A 14738-nucleotide genomic window follows, 5' to 3' on the forward strand; every position below is an offset into this window, starting at 1 on the left:
GTCGTGATCTCACAGTTCGTGAGTTCGAGCCCCCCGTCGGGCTCTGGGCTGACGGCTCGGAGCCTGGAGCCTGCTTCGGATTCTGTGTCTCCCTCTCCCTCTGCCCCTCCCCCGCTCATGCTCTGTCTCTCTCTGTCTCAAAAATAAATAAACTTAAAAAAAAAAAAAATTAAATGGAGACATTGGTATCAGTCCCGTGCTACGTTCTCTGGAAGAAAACTTTTTCCTCTGTTTTCTCATGACCGAATTTAAGAGGAACACATATGATGCCCCACGAGGTTGCTTCTACATCCATTTATGGATGGGGGGAGCTCAGTCAAGTTCAGGGGGGTTAAGTGACTCGCTCCTGGTCACACAGCTATAATCTAATCTTTCCAGTTACCTCAGGAAACCCGCATTTATAAAGGAAGCCTCAGGGGTCACCTGCCTGTGTTACATAATAATTCCCTGCAGGTCTCCTGGGTGCTTTAAATGTGGGGTTTATTTATAAGCTCTTGGTTTACACAGCTGGTTTCAGGACCCTCTCCCCACCTGGGAACCTCATGAGTGAGAACTCGCAGGCATATCTGGACAGGCCAAGAACCTCCACGAAGAAATGACGCTGGGCGAGGGGAGAAGGGAGGAGGACAGGAGGGCTGCTGGCTGTCCTGCTCCCCGGTATCGGCCTCAGATCCCGGCTGGGTGCCGAGGGGTAGGGACCCTGTGTGCAAAGGCACACCTGGGCCTCTGGAGCCTTCAGTGGCTTCTAGGGCTTTGTCCTCCACCCTTCTCTCTGACCTACCCAACCCGACCCGTAAGGCCAGCGGGGACGCTTCCCAACTTCGCCTTCTTCCAGATCCCTTGTGAATACCCCAGCTCTCGTGACCCCCATTTGGGAGCTGAGAAAATAGAGCCTCGTAGCGGGAGAGCGGTGTGCTGGGGCTCACGCTGTTTAGGGTGCGACCAAGCTCAACCCCAAATCCTGCCATCATCAGAGCAGGGTGGGCCTTTGGCCCAGTCTCTGCGCCCTGCTCTCCCAAAGGAGAGGCTGTCAGGTCCTGCTTGACTACCTGCTGTGGCAGCGGCTCACCCCTTCCTGAGGGGACACGGTGGGGGGGGGGGGGGCAGCGGCCCCTGGGAATGTGCGTCCGCGAAGGAGCTGGGGTGGGGAGGGCCAACGGGGCTTCTCCTGGGCTAATGGCGGGGTTGGGGGCCCGAGTGGGACCAGGAGAGGAGACGAGCAGCTTGACCTGGGCACTGAGCTGGGCTGCTATGGACGTCACCAAGCAAGTAAATATGGAACCACCCCCACAGTGTCAGCTTTCCCAGAGTGGCTTCTCCCACTATCTGTCACTTTCCCCAAGGGAAAGGGGTGAAGACTGGGAAGGGATCCTGCTGTCCGACGCTCGGGGGATAGAGATGGACGGCCTGGGAGGCTCTGGGACTGCTGAGGGCCATGGGGAGTGGCCCACTGGACCCTCCCCCCGAGCAGGGAGTGAGCCTCTCGTGAGGGCAGCTGACTGGGACCCGGCCCAGGTGGACTCAGCATTGTCATGGCCCAAGGTACGGGGAAGTTGGGCTCTGGTGGGCGGAGGTAGGGGGAGGTGGGAGGAGGCAGGGGGAGGTGCGGGGAGGCATTTGCAAGCTGGGGCCCCGTCCCTGACCTCTCCGCAGCCGGGCCATTCATTGCCCAACCCAACAGGGCAGCATTTTCCCAGGGTGGTGCAAGGCACCTCTCCAGACAGCTGCACCCTAGAGAAAAGGCCAGAGCAGCCAGAGTGGCTCGTGTTTAGAGAGGAGGTGAAGAGGCCAGAGGCTCAAGGTGTCCCAGGGACGGGAGGGGGAGCAGTGTCCTTAGACTGCGGGAGGGGAGGCCAGAGGGGTGAAATCTTCAAAGGAAATCCGCCAACTTAGCATCCAGGGGAAGAATTTACCCCCCAGAAAGGGCCTGGGGTCTTGGGTGGAGGAAACGCAGAAAGGGAGGAGCCAGGGCCAAGTTTCAGGCTGGGTGATCCCGGGGCCTCTGTAAACACCAGCAATAGCCAAACTTGAACGAAGCCTGTTAAGTGTGGCCGGGCCCTTCCTGAAGCAGTGTGCCGCCTGATCATGCCGGTGTTATTAGCCGCCACTAACAGAGAAGAAAGTGAGGCCCCGAGACGTGAAGCGACTTACCCAAGGCCCCACAGCTGTGAGAGGCAGAGCTAGGACTTGAACCCAGGTCTGTCTGATTCCGGAGGCTGAGCTCTTCTCTACTGCGTGGGGCTGCGTCGCTGTTACTCCACGGGAACTGCTCTTGGCGGCTGTGCTGGGAAGGAGGGTCGGCTGGAAAACTTGCCGGGCCCAAGCACCTGCCCCTGTGATGCTGGGTAGTCCTGAGAAAGTACAGCGTCGGCCAGGCCGCTCATCCTCTCTGTGCCTCTGTGTGCTCGTCTGAGAAATGGGGCCGCATAGCACGGGTGCTGCCCATGTTACAGGGTTGTTGGGCCCTTCCCAGCCAATATTTGGGACAGCAGATCGGGGAGTGCCCCTTGGGCTCTGGAGGACCAAACATAAACACATGATTCGATGGGCCCCGAACCCAAAGAGAGGGTGGACTGCTAGACCTCTCCCCATCTCTGGGCTGTGTGTTACTGGTGTGCAGCGAGGTAGGTACAACATTGAGAGTAAGTGATGAAAAACTCCTACTGCAACTTGACATTGCTGTGTCATTCTTTATTGTAACTTACAAAAGCATCAGTTGGCAACAGATTGGAAAACTTAAAAAAAAAAAAAAAAATCTCTTTCACAAATAGCGTGAGGAGCTCTGGCCCAGATCATCACTGTGATTGAAGGTGGGAAATGCCCTACTTGCTCAGGGATGTGGCGGGGAGGGGAGGGGTGGGAGAGGGAGAGCCCGTTAGGCTTCCTGGAAGAAGCAACATAAAGCTGGACCTCGAAGGGAGAGTAGAAGTTTGCCAGGTGGAGGAAGAAGGCAGGAAAGTTCGGGCCCTGGGAACAGTATGTGCAAAGGCAGATGACCTGAGGGCCGGGTGGTTCAGGGACGTGGTCTTGGGTGTTTGCGAAAAGGTACAGGAGATAGTTCTGGGAGCCCGACCGGGAGGGCCTTGAATGCCAGGCTGAGTCAGGACTTGAAGACTATTCTGGAGGCGGAGGTCCTGAGGTGGGAGATAAAGTCACAGCTTAGGAGGTGCTTTAAACGACCAGAGGGGCCATCCAAGTGGTGTTTCCTTTTGGTCTTCAGCCTCCAGGAAGGCAGTTTCTTGGTGCCCAGTGGGGTAAGTTGTTGGTGAGCCGGCCTATCCTTGTCCCAGTTGAGGCAGCCAGCCCCATGATTCTGCTGGTGCCTGGTGGCCCCTGGGTCCCTTGCCTGGCTGGACGGGCAGGCAATCAATCCTCAGGTGTGAGCAGCAGGCCTTCCCAGGCTGTTCTGGTCAGTGGGTTGGCACCTGTCGTGGTTGGCTGGCCATGGTGGAGCCTTCATGTCCCCGCTGCCTGATGCTACCCGTGCTATGAACTGTCAAAGGGGGTGTCCCGGCCGCCCCCAAGGAGTCCAGAGCCATGCCAGGGAATGTGGGCAGGAGGAGGGAAGGCCGAGGTCTGAGGCTGAGGTGGGGGGTTGACCAGGCACTGGGCGCGATGGCGTGGGGTCCGAACAGGAGGTGAACAGTGGACAGCCGCCTGAAGTGGCTTCCCGCACCCACCCTCTGCTGGGTCAGGGCTGAGGCCTGCGGGTGTGGCTTGAGGAGCGAACTCTTGGTTGAGGCGATGACGGACGGTGGGTGTCCCATCTGGGGCTAGCCAGGTGAGTGTCGCTGCGGTGGTCTCAGCCTGGGGAGGAGAGGAGCCAGCCCGCTCTGTCTGGGGGCTGCTGGGAACAGCCTGTGGTGTGCCCGGGCCTGCGTGTGGCCACAGGTCCAGGGAGAAGGCTGGCCTGCGGGGAGGAGAGAGCGCTGTGGGAGGCGCCTCTCCTGCCCGCCCCACCTACACCCTCTTCTGGGGCCCCCCGTTCAGAGAGGCCCAGCCTCCTGCTCCCTCCCTGCAGCTCCCTGTAGGCTGGGCCCCCAAGCCAGCGGCAGGCAGGACTGTCTGGCTGCCATTTAGCGGGGAGTCCAGCTGCCCCGGATCCTGCGGGATGGGGCCGGGGAAGGGGGGGTGTGGGGATTTGCAGCCTGTCTAGGTGCTGGCTGCAGGACCAGGAGTCCCTGAGGGGCTCTGGTTTTGACAGTGGCCTTGGTTGTATCTGGAGGCTTAAGGCCTGAGTCCTTGGACCTCTGTGGCTCTCTCTGCCTTGGGCTGGTCCCACACTGGACTCAATACTTGCCACAGCCCTAGGGTCTCCCTGGGGTGGCAGAGGTTGGCTCTGGGGCAGCCCTCCCTCAGGCTTCATGCTGCTGCCAGCCTTGCCCAGAGCTGGCGCTTTTCACTGTGAGCACCAGGTGGGACCTCCTTGCTTCTCAGTGGCCCCTCTCCCGGATCAGATCCTCCAAGGCTATGCCCCGGGCCCAAGGGCAAGTCCGGCCCTTTGGCCCACTGCAGCCGGTCATGGCTGCTCTGTGACTGAGTTTTGCTCTTCCTCCTTTGGTTTCCTTTTGTGGATCTGTCACCTGCCTCTGCCCCAGTTCCCTGGCTACCGGTGAGGCAAGGACTCACTGGCCTGGCTCCTGGAGTCCCCTCCCCCAGTTTCAGGTAGAAACCGCACTCTTCCTTGGCACCTGCCAGTGGCTCCCTGCCCTCTCTGAGCACCCTGGCCCTTGGCCCAGGACAGTGGCCAAGAAAGGCTCCTCTGCTCTTTCAGACTTACTCCTGTCTCCTCGCGCGTCCTTGTCTCTGTCCGCCTGGAGAATCTTTCTGTGTGTTCCTTCCTGGTCCCTGCCTGGGGCCACAAACGGGCCCCTTTCTGGCTGCCTCTGGGCTTCAGATTTGCAGCAAGTCTAGCTGCTTTTGGAGCTCTGTCGTGGCCACCTCCGTTCCTCAGTGCCCTGTATCCGTGGCCTGGATGGGGCCCTACGTTTTGTGGGAGTCCACAAAGAGACTATGTGGACGATGTCTCATTTCAGCTACGCAGCTGGCTTGGGAGTTAGCCACCCTCCGCCCATTGTGCAGGGGAGAGGGTTGAGGTGCCATGGGGCTCAGTGACTTTGTCAGGGTCTCTTAGGAGAAGTCAAGGGCAGGTGCTGGGACTCAGACCCATGTCTCTTGGCTCTTGTCTCGATCTCATTGCTGTCTTGCCAGGTGAGGTAAGAGCTTCACTGACCTTTGCTTTCTATATTGTCAGGGGTCAGAGGCTGTCTGGGGCTGGGGCTCAGCCTGTTGTGGATTAGGGCTCACCATGCGGCCGCGGCCATGGCCATGGCTTGGGCTCGGTGTCACAGGGGCGGTCAGCTTTATGAGCATCTCTTCTCCTCCTTCTGTCCTGAATTCTTGTCCCCAGCGTGAGGTCCTCCCAGAGACACAGCCCCTACGCTGGGAGTCTGAGGCTAACACCGGGCATGCTGGCCAGTGGCTGGGGGCTGCTGGGACGGAGAGCCTAGAGCTAGGAGTCCCTTGGGGGGAAGAGGGGTGGAGAGACTGGCCTGTGCGTCTCTGCCCAAGTCACAGTGAGGGTCCACGACCTCTCCCTCCTCTAGCGTCCGATGCTCTGTGCTTCCTTAAAGCCACTCTTGGTGCAGGAAGAATAAGGGCTTTGCTCCTACTGCCCTGATAAGGCTCTGAGGTTCCGAAGGGCCAGCTAACCCACCTACCCTTGTTTTCTTCACGTTTTTTTGAATCCCTCCACCCCAGTGTGGATGCTTTCATACTTCCAGGGACAGGGAGTTCACTGGTTCCCCAGGCAGCCCCCCGTATCTTTTCTTATATTGTTTTACTAAGTTTTAATCGTGTATGGAATATACAAATGTACCTTTTCGTTGCAAAAACGTCAAATATTATTTAAACAGCCAAGTATTCTCTTCCTGGATAACCACAACATTCCAGCCTCCTCTGCAGGGTTAATCATCACTGTTATTACTTTGGCATATAGCCTTCTGGATATTTTTCTATGCATCGACACACAGAACCTGTAGGAATATGTGCCATTGTAGTGGGCACGTGTGTGTGTGTGTGTGTGTGTGTGTGTGTGTGTGTGTGTGTTCAAACAAATGGTTACGGATCATTCGGTCAATGCTTTTCTCACTTAACATTGGATCTAGGAAATCTAGTCATGGTTTTGCATAGTAAGCTACTGTAATTGTTTTTTCCTCCCTCCCTCCCTCCCTCCCTTCCTTCCTACCTGCCTTCCTTCCTTCCTTCCTTCCTTCCTCTCTTCCTTCTCTCTTCCTACATTCTCTTAATGAAAGGCATTTAGGTTAATTCTGATTTTATTCTTCTGCCTTCCTGGGCTTACCTAGAGTAGCTATACTGCTGGGCACGGGAGCCTGTTGCATTTTTAAATTTTTTTTTTTTTAACGTTTTATTTATTTTTGAGACAGGGAGAGACAGAGCATGAACAGGGGAGGGGCAGAGAGAGGGAGACACAGAATCGGAAGCAGGCTCCAGGCTCCGAGCCGTCAGCACAGAGCCCGGCGCGGGGCTCGAACTCACGGACGCGAGATCGTGACCTGAGCCGAAGTCGGACGCTCGACCGACCGAGCCACCCAGGCGCCCCGCCTGTTGCATTTTTTAAATGCTTATTGCACAATATTTAAAGTCCGTCCACTGAGACTTTGCACAGAACCAAATGTCACCCTGTAGTTCCCAAACTATTCCCGTGTCTCTTCTTTAGAGCCGGGGGAAAGGGCTGCTCTCCTGTCCCCTGCCAAGTCCCCAGAGAGCTGCCGACGGTAGCCACGGGCCCTGGACACTTTTCTCCTTCACACTTGGGTTTTTCTACCCTTGCTCAAAGGACGCGTTTTTGAGTGACCCGTCTCTTGGGTGGCTGTTGTGGCAAGTGGGCTCGTGGTGGCCTTCAAATCTCGGTGGTTCTGGGAAATCTCCTTCACCTCTCTGTGCCTCAGTTCCAGCCTCTGTAAAGTAGAGGTGACAATTGCATCTGCGTCACGGAGCTTCTGTGAGGACAAAGAGGCGAACACAGGTAAAACGCAAAGTGTTGTGCCAGGCACCCAGCAGAATCCCAACAGTGCTCTATCCCGAGGTCCCGCCTGTATAGCTGCGCTCCTCACCCCTGCGGACAGGGGCCTGTGCTCCCGGTGGGCAGCCTGGGATGACTCCAGCCTTTGCAAAGGTCTCATCCCCCTGTCCACTCGCTGATTTCCCAGAGGAGGCTGCTGCCTGGGAATGCAGCGGGTAATTGGATTTCTTCCCGGCTTGGCCCTGCAGGTCCTGGACCGGGGCCTACGGGGAGGGAAGGAGGTCAGCCTGACCCTTCGCTCAGTGGTGGTGGCCGGGAGCCTGGTAACGTAACCCCACACCTCGGGCAGATTTACCGGCTCTCAATGGGGCCCGTTGTGGCCGGGGATTTGATCTCCCTTAGCCTGCAGGGTGGGCAGGAGAAGAAAGCAGCTTGGGGCCAGCCTCTCCCCGGAGAGCCCTGGGGCCCCTCTGGGCCACACTGGCTGGTCCAGGCATGGGTCTGCCTTTCAGCTCCCAGGGCAAATCTCTGCAGGTGATTGTATACTTAGCGCTGGAAATAGGCTCCTTTGCTTTTTCCTCTCCTCCTCCCCAGCCTTCAAGGTCTAAACCACCTCCGATGCCATCATCTAATCGGCTCGTCACAGCTACCCGTGAAACGGGTGGCCCGGCCAAGGCCATTTCACGGATGCAGACACCGAGGCTCAGAGAGGTTAAGTGACTTTCCCAAAGCCGCACAGGTAGCCGCCGCTGGAGTTGAGAATATACCCAGGCTGTCTGGCTTCTTGTTCAGTTCTTTTTCGTGGGGCCACCCAATGTGACAGTCTTGGCAGAAGGTGCCTAGCTGGGCAGGCCTGCTTGACCTCTTCCCCTTCGGTCAGTGGCATGTGCGGTCAGTGAGCACAGAGGGTTGGGATTATTTCCTAAGAAGCGAGACGCACCGTAGCTGGCCCGGGGCCCGGCCCTTCCCCAGCACCAGGCACAAACCCTCTCCGTCGCTAGAGGTGCAGGGGGACAGAGTGTGGCTGCGTCAGCTGTGGCCATCTGTCCCGCTGGGGCGGGGGCTTGCTCTCTGAGCCTGTCCTGTGTGGTGTGGGCAGGGGGCCACAGCAACCCTCGGGACGTTGGGTGCTCCTGCCAGGGAGGCAGGAGAACAGCCATCATCGGGCCCATTTTAAGACCGGAGAAAGCAAGGCTCGGAGAGGCCCGGGGGCTGCTCTGAGCTGGCAGCTGGCAGAGGGGAAACTCGAACCCCACCTCCTGATTCTAGCTGTAGAACCCTTACCAGTCACGCTTTTGGGTCACACCAAAGGCACTGAGCTGGCCTAGCTCTGAATTACAAGCGTGGCTGATGTGAGTCCTGGGTCATGAATGACTTCGTATTTATTGAGCACTTACTATGTGCCTGGTGCTATTCCACGTGTTGACCTGTCACATTTCACTCAATCTTCAGACCAACCCCGTGGGGTAGATACCATTATTATCGTCCACTGACAGCTGAGGAAACTGAGGCCCAGAGAGGCTGCGTGACTCCCCAGAGTCATATGGGGGTGAGCCTGGGATTTGAATCCCAGCGGTGTGGCTCCAGAGGTTGTGTGCGAACCACCACAATGCTTCTTGTGGCCAGGAGGACCCCCAGGGCAAAATACACCTGCCTGGCTCTTGGTGGTGCCGATGCACAGCACGGCAGGTGCTTGGTAAAAATGTATCAAATGAATGACTCCATGAATGACTGAGGCTTTAGACAAGCAACTCAGTCTTCCTGGATGTCAGTGAAGTGAATACCAAGCCGCCGTTCTTCCAGCATCGAGGGGAAGGGCCCACTTAGCATGTTGATATTTGAAAGTGCTGACGAGCTCAGGGCTTGGGCCATGGCAGCTCTGGTCACTCTGAGGGGGGACAGTGCCACTGAGCTGCTCTGAACCGTGTCCTGGGAGTGAGCGGTACTGCCCTGAGGTGTCCCGCTGGCCTTCAGCTGCCTGCCCCGGGGGGCTCAGCTGCATGGGTGGTGGGGTGTCACCCGTGACGGGCCTTGGGTTTCCTCTGGGCCAAGCCAGGGGCCAGAGGGGCTGAGGGTGAGCACTGTGACTGCATCCGTGCGGGACCCTTGCATTCCTAACAAACACTCACAGCCTGCTGGGTGATTCGTGTGCATGCGCGCGCACACACACACACACACACACACACACACACACACATCTTCTTGTCAATTTCCCGGGCCCGTTTCTTCCCCAGGCTCCCGAGGCGAGGTGACCCCTCCCGGGTTCCCACAGGTCTGGAGCAGGATTCTGCCTTCCGAGGAGCCTCTCCAGGTGCTCACATGTTCCCTGTAGGTTCCAGAAGTATGGGCAGATATCAAACATAACCAGATCGGGGGCCCCAGGAGGTCTCCGGGATGACTTCTGCCTCTGCTGCCCCTGCAGGTAGGGAATCCCCCTCCCACTCAGATTTGCTGTCTTTGTAAATAGTTTTGACAGCAGGTTCCCTGCAGTGGGACTCTGGAGATGCAGTTTCATCCTAAGCTCTGCCACAGGTTTGCTGTGTGGCCTTGAGTAAGTCCCTTCCCCTCTCTGGGCCTTGGCGCACAGCCCTGTAAAGGGAGACCATGGGGCTTGCTTTTGTCTGCTGTTCTGTTCCTCCATTATGGGGTACGATTTTATGCCGCATTTTCTCAACCCCTTTTTAAGACACTAGGATATTGGGGACCCTCCACCTTGCCACGCGGGGACAGCGGGGCTTGGTTCTGGTATTGACTAGTCGTGAGACGGTGAAGAGCATGTGGTAGGACTTGCCAGGGAATCCCCGCTGGGTCCACTGCCCTCGGGCCACCCTGAGAACTCCAAGTTGGGTGGGCAACACCCAGCTTGGGGGGAAAGTGCAGCTTTCGGAGTTCATGAGATGGGGGTTGGAATTCTGGCTTCGCCCCGGACCTTTGGCCACCTACCTGAGCTCTCAGCACATTCATTCCTCACCTGGGAAGGCTTGGGGTTGACAGGATGAAATGCTTGAGCTTCTCCCCAGCAGGCCCCCGGCACTTAGCAGGTCCCCAGCGGCAGCCATGGGGGTCTGTGGAGTGTGGTGGGGCGGGGGTCAGCGATGGTTCCGGAAGGCCTGCCAACGGCCCTGGAGGCTGAGTCCAGAAATAGAAGACCCCAGAGACAGAGGCTCCTGATGGCCAGGCTGGCCTCTGCCAGCCCCTGGGAGGCCACACTGAGCTGGCAGCGTGGGCCTTCCCTCCCTCCTGGCCCTGTTGGCTGCATAAATTACTCGGCAGCCTTTGGGCTAATTTTACCTTCTTGGTTTTCATGAATCATTTCCCATCCGGGGGCGTGTGAGAGAAATGGAAACAGCTCTGCCAGCTGGATGCCCCAGCGCCAGCCGCAGTGCAGCGCCTGTGGTGAGAGCTCTGCTTGCGTGCTTGCAGGGGTGAGGACGGGACCCCCGGGGACCCCACCAGGGGCCCCCGGGGGCTCGCTCCTTCCAGCCGTGTCCCTGTACCTTCGGGGTATCATGACTTGGAGTAAAGGAGCCCCAGCTGGTCCCGGAGCTGGAGCTGGGGCTGAATGGAAAGGAATTTGGCGTTGAGTGACCTTGCCACGACGGCCATCGAAGGTCTGTTTGGACCTCAGCAGAGAGGTGGTTAACAGAGAGCCCCCGGTGGCCCCGGGGGCCTGTTTGTGATGAGCTCCAGGAGTTCGCCCGAATGCTGACTTGTCCTAGTGACAGAATACCAGAGCTGACAGGTCCTGGCAAAGTCAAACCTAACCACCTTGGATGAACCGGGGCCCGGAACGGGGGAAGGAATTTGTCTCAAGTCTGTCCACCAGTAGAAGAGGTCAAGCTAATGGTTATTTGCGGACGGCTTACCCCTTCGCTCACGCAACCCTGTTTGACCATTATCATTCCCATCTTCCGGCGGGGTAGCTGAAGGCACAGAAGGGAACGTAACTCCCCACCCCCCACAATGATACAGTTGTGAGCGGTGGGTAACAGTGCATGGCGAGCCGTCTCACCCCAGAGCTCACGTCCCGACTTCCAGACCACGCTGCCTCTTGGAGTGGAGTTACCGGGTGGCTCACACGCGCTCGTTTGCTTCTTCCACTCCTGCGCAAGTGTGTGTTGAGCCCCCGCCGGGTACCAGGAACGGGGGACTTGGGAGCAGCCAGAGTGGACAGAGGCTGGGCGGCTGGTGAGGGCCCACCCCAGCACCCCATCTCACCCGAGTCTGGGTTCTCAGAGGACAGCGTCTGCCCAGCACGGCGGTCCCAGCCACGCGGCCGTGAACTCGGATGCCGGGCTGGGCAGGGAACACGGCCGGCTGGGGCCCTGGAGAGTAGGCATTGGAGCCCATCAGAGCAGGGCCCCCACCACCCAGCTCCGGCAAATTCTTGCCATGTGGAACCACCTGCCTGCTGTTGCCAGTCCTTCTGACTTCCCAGCAAAGCTGAACATCGTGTTTTTACAGGAGATCTTCCGTTTCTTCAGAGTTGGCAACTGGAACAAAAATACAAATTAAGAAAAAAAAAAACCTCAGGAAACAAGAACGAGCCACCGGTTTGTAACCTGCGGATCCTTTCTTCCGCTGCCTTTCTACAGGCCGGTTTCCGGTTGGATCAGGTTCTGATTATCCCGCCAGGGCCACCTCTCCCAGGAAGCACCTTCACTACCTGCCATGGAAGACCATACCCCACCCCCTGACTGTAGGGTGTCACCCCCATGCTGGACTGCCACCTGGGAGTAGTGGAAATCGCATGGGCTTTGACTTGGATAGATTCCAGACAGCTGCTGTGCGGCCCTGATCAAGGCACTGGCCCTCTCGGAGCCTCTGTTTCCCATCTGGAAAACAAGTAAAGTAAAACTGTACTCACTAGGTTTTTGAAAGGGCTAAATACAGTAAGACAGAAGCTCAAGTCAATCAGGACTAGGCCAAAATGGAATTTGCGGGCCTAGCAAAGTGCAGAGTCCAGGATCGTGCACGGCTTCAGGAACGGTTGGATCCAGGGCTCGCACGGTGTCCTCGCCGCTTGGTCTTTTCATCTTAACTCTGCACTCCTTTGCCCTGGCTCCTTCAGAGGCAGGCTGGTGTATGTGGTGCCACAGTGGCTGGCTGCCAGCAGATCCGTAGTAACTCGGTTCTTTCAGCACTCGCCCTCTTCCCCGCAGGTTCCTCCAACGCCCCAAAACCGCCACTCCTGACTGGCTGGCCCTTTACCCTTCCCTGCACCATTCACTATGACTGGCAGATACGCATTCTCCGAAATCGACTCGTCCTTTGCTTCTTTGTTGCCTGTGCCCGGATAACTGATGTCTGTCACTGTTTCGAGACTGAGCTACGTGCCTTAGTAAATGACCACAGGGGACACACACGGAGACCCCCAAGACGTGCCTACGCATGCACACACGTAGGTCGGCAAGAACCCCACGCTTCTGGCCAAGACTCTACGAATCAGCAGGACAGGTGACTGCAGCCCAGCGAACAACAGGGTCATTACATGGTGGCATTGGTCACTGCACCCCCCAGTTCCATGGGGTGACACAATGGGCCCAGACGGTGACCGTGCAGGCGGTGGGGCAGTTCAGACGGGTGCTCTCCAAACTTACACGCGTGTGCCCGTCACCTGGGGCTGTCTCTGATGCAGGAGGTCTGGGGTGGAGCGTGGGACTCTGACTTTCTTCTTCTTCCTCTTCTTCTTTTAATGTTTACTTATTTATTTTGGGGAGTGGGAGGGGCAGAGAGAGGGGAGGCAGAATCCCAGGCAGGCCCCGCGCTGTCAGAGCAGAGCCGGACTCAGGGCTCAAACTCATGAACCGCGAGATCACGACCTGAGCTGAAATCAAGAGCCGGACGCTGAACCGACTGAGCCGCCCCGGGCGCCCTGGGACTCTGCATTTGTAATAAGCACCGGGTGATGCCCTTACCGTTGGTCTGAGGACCACACATTGAGAAGTAAGGATTTAGGTGACTTTTGAGGTTTCTTTTAATTTTGAGATTCGGGGCAAGACCGGGAGAATAGAATAAAGAGCCAGTGAGAGGGGCAGGGGCAGGAAGGAGCAGCGAGGGGGGAGGAGGAGAAGACTGCTGAGGAAATAAAGGCAGGGTGCCAGGCTTACAGGGCCCTCCCACCCATATTCCCCCAGCGACTCCCTCCACAGACCTTCCCCTCCGGTCTCACCGTGCACTGGGACCCCTTTCCTTGGAGCCAGAACACCGCGTGTTGTTTCCTCGGGGTCCTACCTCCCTAAATGGAGCCTCCAGCCCCGCAGGCGGGAGAAGTGTGGGTTTGAGAATACACAGGACACCCCGGACAGGGGCTGGAGAAGGGAGGGCTGGGTGAGGGGCTGCCCGGCATAGACCCGTGGCAGTGGGCTCTTATCTCCCACCACCGTCCTCCTGGAGGCTTTGAGCAGGTCAGTCCCACCTGGGCCTGACTTTTCGAGCCAGGAAAGGAGGGCCCTGGACCCAGTGGTCTGGGTGCAGGCTTTCAGCTCCCACGGCCTGCTGGAGGCAGTGGGATGGGAGAGCTCACTTTCTCCAGCCCTACTCCTTAAAAGCCACAGGGGCCCTGGGTGCAGATGGCTTAAACTCCCCGCCTTCCTCATTAGCATCACGGGGGAGGGGGCGCAAGTCTCCTACCAGGGGACAGCAGGTGGTGGAGGGGAGCCCTCTCTGCCCACCCCCCTCCATCAGCAGAGGCCTCCCCTTCTGCACCGTTTTTTGCTGGTTGCTCCCTGCCCGGGAGGTGGCAGGACAGCCTGCAGGTTATTTTTTAAACCAGCAATACCAACACGCCTTTTAAAACTTTTTGTTAGATAGAAGAGTGTAGGAAACTTCCGTGTACCTGTCATGCAGCCTCAACAATCAATAACTCATAGGCGTTACTAGTCTATTTTTTTTAATGTTTAGTTTTTTATTTAGAGAGAGAGAGAGCAAGGAGGAGCACAGAGAGCGGGAGAGAGAGAATCCCAAGTAGACTCCACGCTGTCAGCGCAGGGCCCGACGCGGGGCTCAAACTCATGAACTGCGAGATTATGACCTGAGCCAAAATCAAGAGTTGGATGCTTAACAGACTGAGCCATCCAGGTGCCTCTGCTAATCTATTTTTTAAATCCAAAGTGCACGAATCCGGTGTAAAACTCTGTTGGAAGTAAGACCCTTTCCTCCTCTCGCCCTCTGGCCCGGGAGCAGAGGCAACCACAGATTAAGAATATTCTCTGCATCCGTGGGCCCATGTAAATGTGTGTGTCCTTTTTACTTATTAAAACAGGGCCTGTTTATTTTATATAAAACTTACACAGCTTACTCGCTTCGTGTCAGTTGCCATTCTAAGTATATTACAAATATGAACTCATTTAATCCTGACAGCCTTACCAGGTAGGTGCCCCCAAGCACAGAGAGGTTAAGGAACCGCCCCAACATCACACAGTGCTAAGTGAAGCAGCTGGGAGTCGAATCTAGGCAGCCGAGGACCAGAATCTGTGCTCTTATCCACCATTTTCTGCGGCCTCTCAACTTAGGCTGTCTTGCCCTGGGTTTTGTTTTCACCACCGATTCTGTAACCCATTCAACAAACGTTTATTGTGTGCTCACTTTGCACCAGGCACGGTTCCCCTTGCGGGGGATACAGCACTAAACGGAAGGTCAACATCTCTCTGCCCTCCTGGAGTTTACATTCTGGCTGGGGAGACAGAGAGCA

The 14738-nt window shown here is 57.2% G+C and overlaps 1 protein-coding gene across 3 annotated transcripts in view; it reads left to right on the top strand.

Moving 5' to 3' along the window:
• PRDM11 (PR/SET domain 11) overlaps positions 1 to 14738 on the top strand; it is an 82125-nt gene that overhangs the window by 6593 nt on the left and 60794 nt on the right. For 2 of the 3 annotated variants that reach the window (XM_042904932.1, XM_042904935.1), the window contains exon 1: positions 10457 to 12502. The exons of the other annotated variant lie outside the window; for it this stretch is intronic. In XM_042904932.1, coding sequence (XP_042760866.1) covers positions 12437 to 12502 — 66 coding nt within the window. In that variant the 5' untranslated portion in view covers positions 10457 to 12436. Of the gene's footprint in view, positions 1 to 10456; positions 12503 to 14738 lie in introns of those variants that run through there. 3 annotated transcript variants of the gene reach the window in all.

The sequence above is a fragment of the Panthera leo genome, chromosome D1, assembly GCF_018350215.1.
Source record: "Panthera leo isolate Ple1 chromosome D1, P.leo_Ple1_pat1.1, whole genome shotgun sequence".
Taxonomy (NCBI): Eukaryota; Metazoa; Chordata; class Mammalia; order Carnivora; family Felidae; genus Panthera; species Panthera leo.